Source organism: Asterias rubens, chromosome 6, assembly GCF_902459465.1.
Source record: "Asterias rubens chromosome 6, eAstRub1.3, whole genome shotgun sequence".
NCBI lineage: Eukaryota > Metazoa > Echinodermata > Asteroidea > Forcipulatida > Asteriidae > Asterias > Asterias rubens.
Genome location: NC_047067.1, coordinates 708,766 through 728,206, shown reverse-complemented (window position 1 = coordinate 728,206; position 19,441 = coordinate 708,766). Strand labels below are relative to the sequence as shown.

General features: G+C 41.9%; 1 protein-coding gene across 1 annotated transcript in view; it reads right to left on the bottom strand.

The window, feature by feature from the left end:
• The window catches only part of LOC117291201, a 71,095-nt gene that overhangs the window by 30,968 nt on the left and 20,686 nt on the right, over window positions 1-19,441 (bottom strand). The window contains exons 16-28 of the mRNA XM_033772800.1: window positions 14,593-14,892; window positions 14,078-14,500; window positions 11,966-12,123; window positions 11,489-11,720; window positions 10,709-10,885; window positions 10,061-10,303; window positions 9,168-9,422; window positions 8,101-8,280; window positions 3,849-3,994; window positions 2,954-3,254; window positions 1,486-1,911; window positions 936-1,166; window positions 11-199 (exon numbers count right to left, since the gene is read on the bottom strand). Of these exons, the coding sequence (XP_033628691.1) occupies window positions 11-199; window positions 936-1,166; window positions 1,486-1,911; window positions 2,954-3,254; window positions 3,849-3,994; window positions 8,101-8,280; window positions 9,168-9,422; window positions 10,061-10,303; window positions 10,709-10,885; window positions 11,489-11,720; window positions 11,966-12,123; window positions 14,078-14,500; window positions 14,593-14,892 (3,261 nt within the window). The remainder of the gene's footprint in view (window positions 1-10; window positions 200-935; window positions 1,167-1,485; window positions 1,912-2,953; window positions 3,255-3,848; window positions 3,995-8,100; window positions 8,281-9,167; window positions 9,423-10,060; window positions 10,304-10,708; window positions 10,886-11,488; window positions 11,721-11,965; window positions 12,124-14,077; window positions 14,501-14,592; window positions 14,893-19,441) is intronic.

Here is a 19,441-nt window from a genome sequence, read left to right as displayed (position 1 = left end):
CTGCACTTACCCTTGCAGATAATAGGGGTGCAAACCATGTCATTCGATGTCGTAAAGTTCAAATCAAACTGAGGGACCGGAGCGCTTCCTTTCTCGAGGGTTAGGCAGAGCAGGTCCAGGTTGTCACATAACATTCCATTTGGTGTGATTTGAACAGGGAAGATGTTGATGAAGTCTACTGTCTCGTTGGCAATCAAGGCTATGGGAGAAATAAACCAGTAGTCAAAATAACAAATTTATCTTAAAGCAAACTTCAAGCAATGAGTGTTATGATCAGCATTTGTTGCAAACAAAGCATTTTAAAATTCCATTAACCTGATTAAAGACTCTGGACACTATCGGTAATTGTCAAAGACCAGTTTTCTCACTTGGTGTATCTCAACATATGCATAAAATAACAAACCTGTGAAAATTTGAGCTCGATTGGTCGAGATTGCGAGATAGTAGGAAAAAAACCAACCTTGTCACACCATGTTGTGCGCTTGTCACAAGATGTTGTCGATGTTGTGCGCTTTCAGATGCTTGATTTCGAGACCTCAAATTCTAAATCCGAGGTCTCGAAATCAAATTCGTTGAAAGTTACTTCTTTCACGAAAACTACATCACTTTAGAGGGAGCCTTTTCTCACAATGTTTTATACCGTCAACCTCTCCCCATTACTCGTCACCAAGAAAGGTTTTATGCTCATAATTATTTAAACTTTAAGCTGTACGTTTTGCGTAAGCTTGCCAAGTAGTGAGAGACAGTCTGAATTCTATAATTTAGCAGCGGGCACTGCAACAATTCAGTAGATTAAAAAAAACATCTTGATACACTCATAAAGTAAACAAACTTTCGAATCTCAAAGAAAAACATTTCATAGTCCGAACTTTACCAAACACAGTTGTTCAAGTTCAGTTCAGAGAGTCTGGTTTACAGAAGAATAAAAAACGAACCGGTATTTTCCCTGCTAGAGGTCCAGTAATTTCCAACGGCATCCAATGTCAAGGCATTATTTGCAGTGTCTCTGATCTGGAACGATGGAGATGACCACAGCCCCGTGCCGGCGATGTCGGCTGAGTTGGGATCGGTGGAGACATGGAGGTCAACATGAAGGTAGTTGTCAACATTCTCCAAGATGTAGGTCGGTAAGGTTACTTCAAACTGGATGTCACTGATGATGACAGCTACGATAAAGAAATTACCAATAAAACAGTAAAATACTGTCTTTCAGATAAAGAGACTTTTCGATTTCAACAAAAAACTCATGAAAAGTTGTAAAGGCAGTGCATTCTGCTAATACAACAAGCGGATGATACCAATGCCTACATACTTATGGACCCTAAACGGGGCAACCAGTTACAGCCCAAGGAGTAGGTGGCAACGTGCCCTTGGTGACAGGTGATTTGTGTAAATGGCCCAAATCAGTTAAGTGCAGCCTGCATCTTAAAATGGCAAATTTTGGACTCTCAACCAAATATTAAGCATACTTGGGATTGAACTTACGATAACAAGTAACTGGGACACACTGCCAGTCAATCGTCATGATGGTGAAATCCGGACTACTTCCAGACGCCTTCTCCACCTTGACACATAGATAGAAGGGGTTGGTAACAGAGCAAATGATGTCAGCGACTGTTGGTATATCAACAGTCACCCCATTCAGGGTGGTCGTCGATCCCGCAGCCACGCCTTTATTAGAGTTCTCCTCCGAGAGGGTTGCTACGGATACTGTTCCGAAGTCATCGCCTGTCCCGTCTACCAGACTGTTCAAGGCAAAGCTGACCATCCACAGTCCAGTACCGACGACGCTCCCTGCGTCTGCGGCTGCTGTAATGGCAATGTCAGCGGTGAAACTCGTTGCTCCGTCTCTTTCTTTGAATGACAATGTCTCACCACCGGTCTGTATAGACACATCCTCGATATTCACGCCTGTGATAAAACAAACATAACATTAGGTTACTAATTTTGATTTTACCCGTACACCAATGTGTGTAAGCAATGTGTACTCAGTACTTTCCCCCGAGTTCTGTTGAAAAAGGATCACAGGCATATTAATCAGGTGGGATTCGAACCCAAGACCCTTGCAACTCTAGAACACACCTTACCAACTAGACTACCGAGATTGCCTGGTAGCTAGATGCAGTAGTTTGAATCCTATGTTTACGCAGTGGGTACCGCAACCATATAGTAGAAGGTAAACTTGCATAAAATTAGGTGTCGTTTAAAAACAAACTACAGAAACACATATCTAATGCATTTGTACTGCTTTCCTGATGAGGTGTCAAGGCAGAGCGGTCTAGGGCGATGGACTCAAGATCTGTAATGTACAGAATGATGGTTTGAAAACTGGTCTGTTTAGTCGAGACACTTCAAGTGTACTTGAGCAAGGCTCTTTGTCTGGGAATTGACAAATTAATGTTTTTTTTTAATGACCTCTGTCCACACCCATCCTCACTGACCATGTCACACTGACCCTTCTTGACCAAAATAAATAAAAGTCTTACTTTCCATTCTCATAGTCATTGTTTCCACTGTTACTGTTCAGTGTACACTGACTGTGGCCAAATCCAGTCTCTCTACTCCTTCATTCTCTTCATTTCTCTTCTTTGAGCAGCGTCTTAAACCAGGTTTTATTTGTATGCGTTACCGGGCCAACTTGTAGTTGACGCCTCTATTTTGAGTGTTACAATATCATGCCAGATTATTCCCAGGTTAAAATTCCAGTTGAACCTATAGTTAAACTGGGTTTTATTTGGAACAAGCTAAAAATCAGTTGATAAACTAGGTAAACACAGTTAAAACCAGGTGGTTTTATACAATTTAATATAGTTTACCTAGTTGAACACAGTTCACACCAGTTCGTTTGTATGGAAATTGGACACTATCCAGTTTAAACCAGTTAACTGGGTTCAACTTGAATTTTGATTTGGGTTATTAACAAAGATTCCCTGATTCAAGCTTAAATTCATACCTTGACAGGTGATTGGCTGACAAGTAAGTAGCTTTGTTTCATCATCAGACCCTCCATTCACTTCATCCCAGCCTTCCAGTTGGTAATTCCTGGAGGCCATCGGGTCTTTAACCAGACGGATACAAATGAAGTTGTTCGGCTGGCATGTCCAGGTTGTCGTGTCCAGCATGGCGATGGCATCTACAAAGACAATCGAATCACCGGCCGTGACCGGTTGACTCTCAGAGCCATCAGGTAGAACCACGACCTGGTTTGAGGTTTTCGGCTCGACAATTCCCGTGTCATCTGAGGCAACAAAGGCCTGTCAATAGAAACACAGTTTACAATGAGATCCATTTTCAACATTGCGGGCACCAAATAGCGAGGCAAACTTTAAACAGAACACTGAAGTAGAATAAATAGCAAGACTAGTTCTCAGAGGAACATAATCTGCCAGCAAAAAGGATATACACAAGGTGTTAACGCAAACCGAATAGACATTGATTAGAAACCTTACACCAAAAAAAGAAAGAAAATTCCTTGGAGGCATTTGCAAAGTTTAACCACTGTTTAATCATCAGTTTAATCACTGCAATAAATTAAAAAAAGAGTTCCTCAAAAAATTGCTTAAGAATCATACACAAAAAATGTTTTCAGATAATGAAAGAGAGAGCATTTTTAACTGTTTTTGATTAATTTCCGTATAAAGAGTTTTATTTTCGTTTATAATCATGTTCTTTTGTCTATTATCTTTGTGCCCGGTCGGACTACTTTTACTGGATTTGCCAAAAGTCTGCACAATAAACATGTGCAGATAAAAGTGTTATCTGACGTGAAGTGGTTGAATGTGTGTTATTTTTTCTTTTCTTTTTCTTGGGGGGGGGGGGGGGGGGGGTCATTTAATATCCCTAGTTACCTCCAATCTGAAGAGGTTGGACCCGCCATTGACACTGGCTCCCGTGGCACTAGTATCAAACGTCACTTGGACCGACAAGCTGAAGACTGGTACCCCCTCCAGTAGGTTACTGGTCACAGGGAATGACCCACCCGTAACACGAAGACCTTCAAAAACAAACATTTATCAGATTAAAAAAAAATGTTATAATACTGTGAATATGCTATTGCTACCTTCATGCAGCCCCCCCCCCCAAAAAAAAACAACCCAACAAAAACAATAATAGAGTGTCATGGCCGAGTGGTTAAGAGCATCAAATTCAAGTTCTGGTGCTAAGTCACCGGATTGTGGGTTCGAATCCCGGTCGTGCCACTTGTGTCCTTGAGCAAGATACTTTACTATAATTGCTTCTCTTCACCCAGGGGTATAAATGGGTACCTGCGAGGGTAGAGGTTGATGTTGTGAATGAAAAAGCCTTTGGAGCGATATAAACTGTTGCCCAGGTTGTATACTGCCAAGGGAGCTGAGAAACATTAAAAAAAGGGATGTTATTGGCCCTATGACCAGGGCACTAATGTTAAGCGCATTGAAACGGTTATTGTGAAGTGCCCAATACAAGAATTGTTATTATTATTATTATTATTAATAATAACTTTTACTTTCCTAATCTCTTAGCTTGCTTCGTATAATATTTGTAACCAATGATCTTAGTACTTTATTGAGATAATATGTGCTTATGAATACAGGAAGCACAACAAAATATTACACAAACATTTTGAAAGTTGAGTAAACATGAACCCAAGGGACCCATGGACCTGTGAACAGTAGGCCTGAAGATATATGTGTAGAGAAGTTGATAAAGAAACACCAGGTTTGGACGTGGAAGGGAAACCCAAACTCAGGGCGAAACCAAAGCAGTAAGTAAGTTAGGGACTTAAACACCTACCTGAGGGGAATGTTTTCAACCCAAACTCAGGGGGAAACCAAAGCAGTAAGTTAGGGACTTAAACACCTACCTGAGGGGAATGTTTTCAACCCAAACTCAGGGGGAAACCAAAGCAGTAAGTTAGGGACTTAAACACCTACCTGAGCGGAATGTTTTCAACCCAAACTCAGGGGGAAACCAAAGCAGTTAGTTAGGGACTTAAACACCTACCTGAGGGGAATGTTTTCAACCCAAACTCAGGGGGAAACCAAAGCAGTAAGTTAGGGACTTAAATACCTACCTGAGGGGAATGTTTTCAACCCAAACTCAGGGGGAAACCAAAGCAGTAAGTTAGGGACTTAAACACCTACCTGAGCGGAATGTTTTCAACCCAAACTCAGGGGGAAACCAAAGCAGTAAGTTAGGGACTTAAACACCTACCTGAGGGGAATGTTTTCAACCCAAACTCAGGGGGAAACCAAAGCAGTAAGTTAGGGACTTAAACACCTACCTGAGGGGAATGTTTTCAGACCAAACTCAGGGGGAAACCAAAGCAGTAAGTTAGGGACTTAAACACCTACCTGAGGGGAATGTTTCAGACCAAACTCAGGGGGAAACCAAAGCAGTAAGTAAGTTAGGGACTTAAACACCTACCTGAGCGGAATGTTTTCAACCCAAACCCAGGGGGAAACCAAAGCAGTAAGTAAGTTAGGGACTTAAACACCTACCTGAGGGGAATGTTTTCAACCCAAACTCAGGGGGAAACCAAAGCAGTTAGTTAGGGACTTAAACACCTACCTGAGCGGAATGTTTCAGACCAAACTCAGGGGGAAACCAAAGCAGTAAGTTAGGGACTTAAACACCTACCTGAGCGGAATGTTTTCAACCCAAACCCAGGGGGAAACCAAAGCAGTAAGTTAGGGACTTAAACACCTACCTGAGCGGAATGTTTTCAACCCAAACTCAGGGGGAAACCAAAGCAGTAAGTTAGGGACTTAAACACCTACCTGATCGGAATGTTTCAGACCAAACTCAGGGGGAAACCAAAGCAGTAAGTTAGGGACTTAAACACCTACCTGAGGGGAATGTTTTCAGACCAAACTCAGGGGGAAACCAAAGCAGTAAGTAAGTTAGGGACTTAAACACCTACCTGAGCGGAATGTTTTCAACCCAAACCCAGGGGGAAACCAAAGCAGTAAGTAAGTTAGGGACTTAAACACCTACCTGAGCGGAATGTTTTCAACCCAAACCCAGGGGGAAACCAAAGCAGTAAGTAAGTTAGGGACTTAAACACCTACCTGAGGGGAATGTTTTCAACCCAAACTCAGGGGGAAACCAAAGCAGTTAGTTAGGGACTTAAACACCTACCTGAGGGGAATGTTTTCAACCCAAACTCAGGGGGAAACCAAAGCAGTTAGTTAGGGACTTAAACACCTACCTGAGCGGAATGTTTCAGACCAAACTCAGGGGGAAACCAAAGCAGTAAGTTAGGGACTTAAACACCTACCTGAGCGGAATGTTTTCAACCCAAACTCAGGGGGAAACCAAAGCAGTAAGTTAGGGACTTAAACACCTACCTGAGCGGAATGTTTTCAGACCAAACTCAGGGGGAAACCAAAGCAGTTAGTTAGGGACTTAAACACCTACCTGAGCGGAATGTTTTCAACCCAAACTCAGGGGGAAACCAAAGCAGTAAGTTAGGGACTTAAACACCTACCTGAGGGGAATGTTTTCAACCCAAACCCAGGGGGAAACCAAAGCAGTAAGTTAGGGACTTAAACACCTACCTGAGCGGAATGTTTTCAACCCAAACCCAGGGGGAAACCAAAGCAGTAAGTTAGGGACTTAAACACCTACCTGAGCGGAATGTTTTCAACCCAAACTCAGGGGGAAACCAAAGCAGTAAGTTAGGGACTTAAACACCTACCTGATCGGAATGTTTCAGACCAAACTCAGGGGGAAACCAAAGCAGTAAGTTAGGGACTTAAACACCTACCTGAGCGGAATGTTTCAGACCAAACTCAGGGGGAAACCAAAGCAGTAAGTTAGGGACTTAAACACCTACCTGAGGGGAATGTTTTCAACCCAAACCCAGGGGGAAACCAAAGCAGTAAGTTAGGGACTTAAACACCTACCTGAGGGGAATGTTTTCAACCCAAACTCAGGGGGAAACCAAAGCAGTTAGTTAGGGACTTAAACACCTACCTGAGCGGAATGTTTTCAACCCAAACTCAGGGGGAAACCAAAGCAGTTAGTTAGGGACTTAAACACCTACCTGAGCGGAATGTTTTCAACCCAAACTCAGGGGGAAACCAAAGCAGTTAGTTAGGGACTTAAACACCTACTTGAGGGGAATGTTTCAACCCAAACTCAGGGGGAAACCAAAGCAGTAAGTTAGGGACTTAAACACCTACCTGAGCGGAATGTTTTCAACCCAAACTCAGGGGGAAACCAAAGCAGTAAGTTAGGGACTTAAACACCTACCTGACGGGAATGTTTTCAACCCAAACTCAGGGGGAAACCAAAGCAGTAAGTTAGGGACTTAAACACCTACCTGAGGGGAATGTTTTCAACCCAAACTCAGGGGGAAACCAAAGCAGTAAGTTAGGGACTTAAACACCTACCTGAGGGGAATGTTTTCAACCCAAACCCAGGGGGAAACCAAAGCAGTTAGTTAGGGACTTAAACACCTACCTGAGCGGAATGTTTTCAACCCAAACCCAGGGGGAAATCAAAGCAGTAAGTTAGGGACTTAAACGTCTATTTGCCGCTGAAATAATATTACTCGATTTCCTTATTCATTGAAAACATATGAAGTGAAATTCAGCAAAGTTCACGACTTGACATTTTCGTTCAAGCAGGTCTTTAAAAAACCCAAATCATGCAAAGCTCTGATGTAAGGCTCTCCTCATGGATTGGAACTGAGTCCGCAGAGGTAAAAGGCAGGGAAAGAAACCACAGAGGCAACCTGATCTTCTTTCAGGTACAAGATTTGATGAAATTGAAAATTCCTGAAACTGGCTCTCTCCCCATGTTCACTCCTAAACAAAGAACCTCTCAGATGTTACAATTCAGGCGGTTTACAGAAACCACTGAGCCAACCTTTAATGGCCAGTAATAGACCCATTGCAAAACGCGCCTCTGCTGTCCCTCATTTTGTGTGTCAAACATGGGCACAAAAGGATGGTACACATGTTTACACAACTCCAAACAATGCTTGTCTACCGTTTCTGCCTTTTTGGGGGAGTCCATTCCTTTTGTGTAAGTTTTGACACACAAAATGGCAAGGATACACGCGTGCAAGTGCGCTGTGCGTTGTGCATAGGGTCTATAAATACAATGTTTTACCTTTGCATATGACGTCAACGCAGCCGATGAGGCTATTTTCATTTGGCACTCCTTCCAGTTTGAACTTTAGTGGCGAAGTGGGGGCACGGCACACTTCCACACAGAGAAAGTTGAAGTCATTACAGAAGACTCCTGTTAAGTCTAGAGTTGCCGGCAAATCAGAGTAAAAAGCTTGGTCACCTGAAATGAAATAAGGGATAAGCTGTTTTAGAGGCATTATGGGAAAGCTCCAGAGTTTCTGAGTTTGGCCACCAAAACTCAGAAACTATATATCCTTTTTGGTCAGTGATGTAGTATTCTTGCACTACACACTAACACTGATAGAGCTACCCAAATCTATAGACAGGTGTTTACCTCATCAACATTTCAATATCATGATCCAACTAATGAAAAATGCATATAGAGACCACCACCACCACTATACAGTGATTGTACCCTTGAAACAGTAGCCTATCAATAAGTATATACATGTATCTTACATTTTACATGTATGTGTACAATAAGCAAGACATGTGTGAGACACAACAAACCAAGCAAGCATCGAAGCAACAGCTCTTGTAGAACTCAAAATATTACAAGTGAGTGGTTTGTATTACTTAGGTCATTCAATTTGATGGATGAGCCGTTTAGGGATAGTCAGCAGCACTAACGGTTTGTTCTTGATCAAATTAAAAGATTAGGATCAACTGGGGTTTAATCGATCAGCGATGTGATATAGGCTGTTGAAAAAAGCCTGAACTATGAGCGCAAAGCATGAAAGCATGAAAGCTTGTGACTCAAGCGCAAAAGCTTCCTCATGCGAAGCCTCCTACATAGATTTATCGACGCTGCAATTTGGGTGTTCAGTACGGTTTTATCTTCATTTTCTTATGAATTTGATTTTTTTAGACTGCTAATTTCTGTTAAACACTAAAATTATGGTTATTTTGTCTTTCTTTATTGTAATGAAACAGTCAGCCCCTCAACTGCATCGTGACTAAAAACTTTTTAATGACCGTTTAAAGTAACGCCTGGCTGCTGCTCATTTTAGCCTTGTTATTTTCTTTAAAAAAAGGTTCCAACAATACCTGGAAGAAATTCAATAAAATGATTGTTTGCACTTGTATCCACAAGAGTTGGTGCAATTCTGTTCTGTGATGTTCCATCCACAGGACTGCCGAAGAGAAACACCTGTAAGTAGTTGCCCAAGGGTTCAAGGTAAGAGGAGCCCGCAGAAGTTTGGAGTGTAATTTGTGTCAAAGATAGTGTGTTGATCCCAGAATCTTCCTCGAACATTATATTTGCATTGTTGAGCAACAGCGATGTACTGGAAATCTGGACCCCTGTCAAAATCACAAGAAAGTATTTATTTCAAAGGGTCAGAATATTCATATATTATAATAAGAACCAAGAACAGACATGTCATAATTGCAATCAAAAGATAAATGGTAATCAAACGCTAAAAGCAAAGTATAGCTTTTTTTCTTCTTTTTCGTTTGCTTGTTTTAACCCTATATTTTCATTTCAAAAAGGTGGTAGCCTTTTTGAGATAATGCTGAACATCCGTTAGAGTTTATAATGCTCAGTGAGCGTTTTATTCATTTTTTTTTAACGTGATGTCATGCAAAGTGTGTTATTGGTTTTTCACTATATTTTTGTGACCCAGATGGTCGTTTATGTTTATGGTGGATTAGCTTACAATGCCAGCAACTGTTTTGTCAGCAAAAACCCAATTCTGCAATGTTCCTTTAGGTATTCTAGTAGGTGTCTGTTGGACTATTGAAGGAATTATTCAAAATGCTAACGCAGTGTTCACTTGTGTAGGGAATGGTCCTGTAGTTTGGCAAACTCTCAGGGTCCAGCAGAATACTCTAGAGGTCCATCCCATTGCAGGGGTATGCCTCTATAACCATCCCTTAATGCCTGGACCATATAAGTTGTAAAATATAACAGATTCATGAAGTTTTTGCAAGACACCTACCCTGACAATTGAGGTTAGTGCAAGCAATGTGAGCGTCGTTCTCAGACATGAGAGAGAAGTCCACACTGGAAGTAGGTTGCTTCTTCAGTTCAGCACACACCCAGCGCACTTCCTCACACACTAGATATGGACTGAGGTCAAGGGTCGCCATTACACTGTTGAACTCAATGGCGCTGCCCGCGGGCAACGGGAAACTCATGTCGTTCCCTTGAAGTGTGGCCATTACCTCTGACATACGGACGCCTGTGGGGGAAACAAATTAAAAATTGTGACGGACCCAAAAATTGATGTGATTTTATCAGGGTTGAAGAACATTGATGTGGTTCTATCATCGCTTTGTTTTATTTATGATTAATTTTGATTTATTAGAAAATATATCAGGCAATACAGTTCAAATAAAACTAACAACAATAAGTAGTGGGAAAAAACCCCAAAAACAACAATCTAATACATGTCACTTTAGTTACACCCCAAGTTGAAATTGTCAAAACGTTGTGTCTTGCTTAAAATTTCCAAGATGCACACATTTATTTTAATTTAATTATTTTTTTTTTTGTGGGGGAAGGGGGAGTTGAAAAGAATGATTTTCGGTTAAATAAGGAGAATTTACATACCTGATAAATAAATAGAAAAGTCTCTTCTACTTACCCAAGCCATTTTCTTGACTGTTACCAAAGACTGCTAAAGACCACAGTCCGATGCCATCTACACTAGCACCAGTTGAGGTGAAGGAAAGATCCAAAATGACAGGATTGTTTGCTCGTCCCTCCTTCAGGTCTCCGCTGGTTGCCGTTGCAGAAGCAGAGCTCTGGACAATCACAACACCTAAAGACAGAGGAGAGGACAATAGAGGTCACAATTGAGGTCACAATGGAGGTCACTGAGGGCATCTAGAGGGCAAAGGTCTTTACCTCGGGGTCATTACCATTGAGTCATTACCACAGAGGATAGGAAAATAGAGGTCACAGAGGTTACAAAGGTCATTAAGGGCATCTAGAGATCAAAAGTTCTTACCATGGCATCAACGGCCACTGATCGATTCATTGCAAATTGCTTACAGGTTTCCAGCTAAACTTACTTGAATTGTACATGTATGTGACTGCATGGTTCACTTTTTAGTTTTACTAACCCAGGTCGAAATTCCAGTTACTAGTTAAACTTGGTTTAACTGGAACCAGCTGAAAACCAGTTGATGAAAAACCAGTTGGTTTAAACAATTAAACATAGTTAACCTAGTTAAACTCAGTGTAAACCAGTTGGTTTTAAATGGAAATTGGACACTATCCAATTCAACCAGTTGACCCCAGTTAACTAGGTTCAACTGGAATTTAATCTGGGAAGCTAATATTCTTGATAATCGTGAGTTTCTGCTCTTAAAAAAAGCTTTATGACATTGGGCCAAGGGTTCCATATAAAAGTAACCTATACCTTTGCAAGGAACGTCGGTGCACTGCTGCGTGGCTCCTGTCACAGTGAAATTCACATTAGAACCTCCAGCTCGTGACAAGTCAATACAGAGTGTGACTGTGCCGTTACTTGGACAAATCAGTTGAGAGAGGTCAAAGGGTAATGTAACATTACTGAAGCTGATTGGCTGTCCGTTGATGACATCATTGTTGGCTTGTTCGCCAAGGTCGACTGGCACTGTTGACAACAATGTCTGATTGAAAACAAAAGTACAAACTCGGTGAGATCCCAATCCAACTCAAAAAACATTCTTCACTAAGCAGTGACAAACAAACAAACAAACCGACAACAATAAACACCACAACAGACTCCCCCACAAGATATCAAACACCCAACAATTAAGCAAACAAACAACCACCCAATACCCACTTCAAAATGTCAACAAACTTTGAAAAAAAACCTAAATAAAGAGTTAGACCAAAAGAGTCTGAAACTTACAGTTCCATCGAGTAATGAAGCGGACATTTCCCAGAGCATTGTTCCAGAGGCATCTGCACCCCCAACACTAACTGTCGCAGTCAACATCACTGCTACTGTATCTCTCTCAATAATGGCCGGAGGTAAACTCGACAAAACAATATTGTTAATCAAAACACCTACAGTAAAAAGAACAATGAAATATCATCAATAAATAATATTATTTATCCCTGATGCAAATTATTATGTATATTTAACATCTATGGAAACATCGCTGCTAAAACATAGGATTCAAACTGTCTCTAGCTACCGGGCGAATTCTGTGGTGTAGTTTGTAAGACATCTACTCCAGATTGGCAAAGGTTATGGGTTTGAATCCTAACATGTAATATGCCTGTTATATTATTGTTTCTCAGAACTCTTGAAGGTACTGAGAATACAGTGCTTACACACATCGGGGCAAGGGTAAAACCAAAGTACTAAGAATACAGTGCTTACACACATCGGAGCAAGGGTAAAACCAAAGTACTAAGAATACAGTGCTTACACACATCGGGGCAAGGGTTAAACCAAAGTACTGAGAATACAGTGCTTACACACATCGGGGCAAGGGTTAAACCAAAGTACTGAGAATACAGTGCTTACACACATCGGGGCAAGGGTAAAACCAAAGTGCTAAGAATCAGTGCTTACACACATCGAGGCAAGGGTTAAACCAAAGTACTATCAATACAGTGCTTACACACATCGGGGCAAGGGTAAAACCAAAGTACTGAGAATACAGTGCTTACACACATCGGGGCAAGGGTAAAACCAAAGTACTAAGAATACAGTGCTTACACACATCGGGGCAAGGGTAAAACCAAAGTGCTGAGAATACAGTGCTTACACACATCGGGACAAGGGTAAAACCAAAGTACTGAGAATACAGTGCTTACACACATCGGGGCAAGGGTTAAACCAAAGTACTGAGAATACAGTGCTTACACACACCGGGGCAAGGGTTAAACCAAAGTACTGAGAATACAGTGCTTACACACATCGGGGCAAGGGTTAAACCAAAGTACTAAGAATACAGTGCTTACACACATCGGGGCAAGGGTTAAACCAAAGTACTGAGAATACAGTGCTTACACACATCGGGGCAAGGGTTAAACCAAAGTACTGAGAATACAGTGCTTACACACATCGGGGCAAGGGTTAAACCAAAGTACTGAGAATACAGTGCTTACACCATCGGGGCAAGGGTTAAACCAAAGTACTAAGAATACAGTGCTTACACACATCGGGGCAAGGGTTAAACCAAAGTACTGAGAATACAGTGCTTACACACATCGGGGCAAGGGTTAAACCAAAGTACTGAGAATACAGTGCTTACACACATCGGGGCAAGGGTAAAACGAAAGTACTGAGAATACAGTGCTTACACACATCGGGGCAAGGGTAAAACCAAAGTACTGAGAATACAGTGCTTACACACATCGAGGCAAGGGTTAAACCAAAGTACTGAGAATACAGTGCTTACACACATCGGGGCAAGGGTTAAACCAAAGTACTGAGAATACAGTGCTTACACACATCGGGGCAAGGGTTAAACCAAAGTACTGAGAATACAGTGCTTACACACATCGGGGCAAGGGTTAAACCAAAGTACTAAGAATACAGTGCTTACACACATCGGGGCAAGGGTTAAACCAAAGTACTGAGAATACATTGCTTACACACATCGGGGCAAGGGTAAAACCAAAGTACTGAGAATACAGTGCTTACACACATCGGGGCAAGGGTTAAACCAAAGTACTGAGAATCAAGTGCTTACACACACCGGGGCAAGGGTTAAACCAAAGTACTGAGAATACAGTGCTTACACACATCGGGGCAAGGGTTAAACCAAAGTACTAAGAATACAGTGCTTACACACATCGGGGCAAGGGTTAAACCAAAGTACTGAGAATACAGTGCTTACACCATCGGGGCAAGGGAAAAACCAAATAGTAACGTCAATCAATTCTCAAAACTCTGGTTTGAAAAAGGGTTGGTGCTTTTATATGTAAAAAAATTAAATTGTAAGCTTTAGTGTGTAAGGCTTGTCAATCTCATATAAATACTCAAATGAGGATGCTAAGGATTTACCTTGACATTCAACTTCCTTGCATGCGACAAGAGGAATCGGAGAACCTTGAATAGTAAACGGCGGGTCTGACGCTAGGTCACGTTGAAGCTCTGCACACAGATAACCAGTGACCCCTGGGCATACAAAGCCACCCAGATCAAGCACTTCATTCACAGTAAATGTCACAGAGTCGTCCAAATTCAAGAGAGTGTTCTTCTGAGAGCGGGTCAGCATTGCGTCCTGCTCGGCGTAGCGCAAGCCACTTCCATCGGCCATCTTGCTGGCATAGACCTTTAGGATCCATAAATCGGCACCGGTTTGAAGGACTGCAGTGTCTGTGGCTGTGACTGCGATAAAGGTGAGGTCCACGGGATGTGCTAGCTCATTCTCAATAAGCCTGGTGGTTGGAGGTGTTGTTACACTGGCTGACACAAAGGTGACTCCTGCAACACAAATTCATAACTTGTCTCAATTACTGTGGCCATGTTTACTCGCCTGTTATCCTACTCATACTAAATAAATAAAAGATACGTACCTTTGCAAGTGATTTCTTTGCAAGTTGGACTCGGAGGGAAGCTAATGCTGTAATCAATCGAAGCTAAAGTACTCTCCGATAAGTCAAGGCAAACATAGAGGGCAGCACCACATCGCAGGTCGTCGGTCACTAGAGGGAAGGTGTACTCGGTGAACATCAAGGGGTTGGTGGAGCTTACCCCCTGGTCTCTCTCGGACTGCTTTGGGTTACTCGCAGAGGCAGAAGCGAATGTTGTGCCGTCCCCAGTGGCAGCTGAATTCAGAAACAACGTCACATCCCAAATGTTGGTTGCCGACGAATCTAAAGAGTCATAACAACAAATCACTCATAAGAATCTAAAAGGATTACAATTTTGAGGTAAACAAAAACAAATAAACTAGAATCGGATTTGAACCTGCGACCAGTGACCTTGGGATAAACATACCAGTAGCTCTGAGTTTGTGATTTTGAATAAATATCCACATATTTTGGCGAATTTATGTAGTCCTTTGGTTATTCCATTCTATAAAAGCATGCATCAACCACTGAGTAATTGGTTCCCTCTAATCTAGAGAAAGAGTGTGCTATCAAATCACGCATCAACCACTGAGTAATTGGTTCCCTCTAATCTAGAGAAAGAGTGTGCTATCAAATCACGCATCAACCACTGAGTAATTGGTTCCCCCTCATCTAGAGAGAGAGTGTGTTATCAAATCACACATCAACCACTGAGTAATTGGTCCCCTCTCATCTAGTGAAAGAGTGTGCTATCAAATCACGCATCAACCACTGAGTAATTGGTCCCCTCTCATCTAGTTAAAGAGTGTGCTATCAAATCACGCATCAACCACTGAGTAATTGGTTCCCTCTCATCTAGTGAAAGAGTGTGCTATCAAATCACGCATCAACCACTGAGTAATTGGTCCCCTCTCATCTAGTGAAAGAGTGTGTTATCAAATCACACATCAACCACTGAGTAATTGGTTCCCTCTCATCTAGAGAAAGAGTGTGCTATCAAATCACGCATCAACCACTGAGTAATTGGTCCCCTCTCATCTAGTGAAAGAGTGTGTTATCAAATCACGCATCAACCACTGAGTAATTGGTCCCCTCTCATCTAGTGAAAGAGTGTGCTATCAAATCACGCATCAACCACTGAGTAATTGGTTCCCTCTCATCTAGAGAAAGAGTGTGCTATCAAATCACGCATCAACCACTGAGTAATTGGTCCCCTCTCATCTAGTGAAAGAGTGTGTTATCAAATCACACATCAACCACTGAGTAATTGGTTCCCTCTCATCTAGTGAAAGAGTGTGTTATCAAATCACGCATCAACCACTGAGTAATTGGTTCCCCCTCATCTAGAGAAAGAGTGTGCTATCAAATCACGCATCAACCACTGAGTAATTGGTCCCCTCTCATCTAGTGAAAGAGTGTGCTATCAAATCACGCATCAACCACTGAGTAATTGGTTCCCTCTCATCTAGTTAAAGAGTGTGCTATCAAATCACGCATCAACCACTGAGTAATTGGTTCCCTCTCATCTAGAGAAAGAGTGTGCTATCAAATCACACATCAACCACTGAGTAATTGGTTCCCTCTAATCTAGAGAAAGAGTGTGCTATCAAATCACGCATCAACCACTGAGTAATTGGTTCCCTCTCATCTAAAGAAAGAGTGTGTTATCAAATCACGCATCAACCACTGAGTAATTGGTTCCCTCTAATCTAGAGAAAGAGTGTGCTATCAAATCACGCATCAACCACTGAGTAATTGGTTCCCTCTCATCTAAAGAAAGAGTGTGTTATCAAATCACGCATCAACCACTGAGTAATTGGTTCCCTCTCATCTAGTGAAAGAGTGTGCTATCAAATCACACATCAACCACTGAGTAATTGGTCCCCTCTCATTTAGAGAAAGAGTGTGCTATCAAATCACACATCAACCACTGAGTAATTGGTCCCCTCTCATTTAGAGAAAGAGTGTGCTATCAAATCACACATCAACCACTGAGTAATTGGTTCCCTCTCATCTAGTGAAAGAGTGTGTTATCAAATCACACATCAACCACTGAGTAATTGGTTCCCTCTCATCTAGTGAAAGAGTGTGCTATCAAATCACACATCAACCACTGAGTAATTGGTCCCCTCTCATTTAGAGAAAGAGTGTGCTATCAAATCACACATCAACCACTGAGTAATTGGTCCCCTCTCATTTAGAGAAAGAGTGTGCTATCAAATCACACATCAACCACTGAGTAATTGGTCCCCTCTCATTTAGAGAAAGAGTGTGCTATCAAATCACACATCAACCACTGAGTAATTGGTCCCCTCTCATTTAGAGAAAGAGTGTGCTATCAAATCACACATCAACCACTGAGTAATTGGTCCCCTCTCATTTAGAGAAAGAGTGTGCTATCAAATCACGCATCAACCACTGAGTAATTGGTTCCCTCTCATCTAGAGAAAGAGTGTGCTATCAAATCACACATCAACCACTGAGTAATTGGTTCCCTCTAATCTAGAGAAAGAGTGTGCTATCAAATCACGCATCAACCACTGAGTAATTGGTCCCCTCTCATCTAGTGAAAGAGTGTGCTATCAAATCACGCATCAACCACTGAGTAATTGGTCCCCTCTCATCTAGTGAAAGAGTGTGTTATCAAATCACGCATCAACCACTGAGTAATTGGTCCCCTCTCATCTAGTGAAAGAGTGTGTTATCAAATCACGCATCAACCACTGAGTAATTGGTTCCCTCTCATCTAGTGAAAGAGTGTGCTATCAAATCACGCATCAACCACTGAGTAATTGGTTCCCTCTAATCTAGAGAAAGAGTGTGCTATCAAATCACGCATCAACCACTGAGTAATTGGTTCCCTCTCATCTAAAGAAAGAGTGTGTTATCAAATCACGCATCAACCACTGAGTAATTGGTTCCCTCTAATCTAGAGAAAGAGTGTGCTATCAAATCACGCATCAACCACTGAGTAATTGGTTCCCTCTCATCTAAAGAAAGAGTGTGTTATCAAATCACGCATCAACCACTGAGTAATTGGTTCCCTCTCATCTAAAGAAAGAGTGTGTTATCAAATCACACATCAACCACTGAGTAATTGGTTCCCTCTCATCTAGTGAAAGAGTGTGTTATCAAATCACGCATCAACCACTGAGTAATTGGTTCCCTCTCATCTAGTGAAAGAGTGTGTTATCAAATCACGCATCAACCACTGAGTAATTGGTTCCCTCTCATCTAGTGAAAGAGTGTGTTATCAAATCACGTATCAACCACTGCGTAATTGGTTCCCTCTCATCTAGTGAAAGAGTGTGCTATCAAATCACGCATCAACCACTGAGTAATTGGTCCCCTCTCATCTAGTGAAAGAGTGTGTTATCAAATCACGCATCAACCACTGAGCAATTGGTTCCCTCTCATCTAGTGAAAGAGTGTGTTATCAAATCACGCATCAACCACTGCGTAATTGGTCCCCTCTCATCTAGTGAAAGAGTGTGCTATCAAATCACGCATCAACCACTGAGTAATTGGTTCCCTCTCATCTAGTGAAAGAGTGTGCTATCAAATCACGCATCAACCACTGAGTAATTGGTTCCCTCTCATTCTCCTCTGATGTATGTAGGGTGTCATAGCAGAGCAGATAATAGCACCACACTCATAGCTCTTGTGATTCTATATAGAGTGTGGGTTGGGGAGTTGTGACACTTGTGTCCCTGAGCAAGACACTTGACTACAAGTTTCTCTCCACCCAGGGGTAAGTGGGCACCTGCAGGGGCTTGTGATTGATTCAGCCGCGTAATGCATATTAATAGTGCACCTGCAGGGGCTTGTGATTGATTCAGCCGCGTAATGCATATTAATAGTGCACCTGCAGGGGCTTGTGATTGATTCAGCCGCGTAATGCATATTAATAGTGCACCTGCAGGGGCTTGTGATTGATTCAGCCGCGTAATGCATATTAATAGTGCACCTGCAGGGGCTTGTGATTGATTCAGCCGCGTAATGCATATTAATAGTGCACCTGCAGAGGCTTGTGATTGATTCAGCCGCGTAATGCATATTAATAGTGCACCTGCAGAGGCTTGTGATTGATTCAGCCGCGTAATGCATATTAATAGTGCACCTGCAGAGGCTTGTGATTGATTCAGCCGCGTAATGCATATTAATAGTGCACCTGCAGGGGCTTGTGATTGATTCAGCCGCGTAATGCATATTAATAGTGCACCGGCTGTATAGTCCCCAGAGAGCTGAGATGGTTTAAGGAATGATTTAAGGCCCAGTGACCAGGGGTATGTATGATACTGGAGGCACTTTGAGACGCCCTTTGGGTGTGAAAAGCACTATATAAAAACTGGTTATTATTATTGATTATTATTATTATTATTGTATGCAATGGTAAGGTAAAAGCCTATCCAGAGCCAGTATGGCTTTATCAGATCGGTCTTTATATCCGGTTTCATTGATATTAAATGACTGAGAATATTTGTTCTATTTGGCCTGTACTGGCAGTATGCCCGCCCATCGTAGATTACTCTTGCCAGTACCCATTTGGTGCAGAGAAGCAATTATGATAAAGTGCCTTGCTCAAGGTGAATGACCAGGTCAGGATTCGAACCCACATTCTGTAAACTACAGAACTTAATTGAGTCCAACTGCCTTTTGACACCAACGTACAAGCTTTCTTCCAGCACTTTATAAGCGCTTGTAAGTTTTGACATGTACAAACAGAGCAGTCACTTTTGGTACATGGAAGTCGCTCGCTATTGAAATTCAGTGTTTTTATTTCATTTATATTTATTTTAACTTCAGACCAAACAAGCACATGCCGTCCAGGGAAGGGCAAAAGTAAAACAAA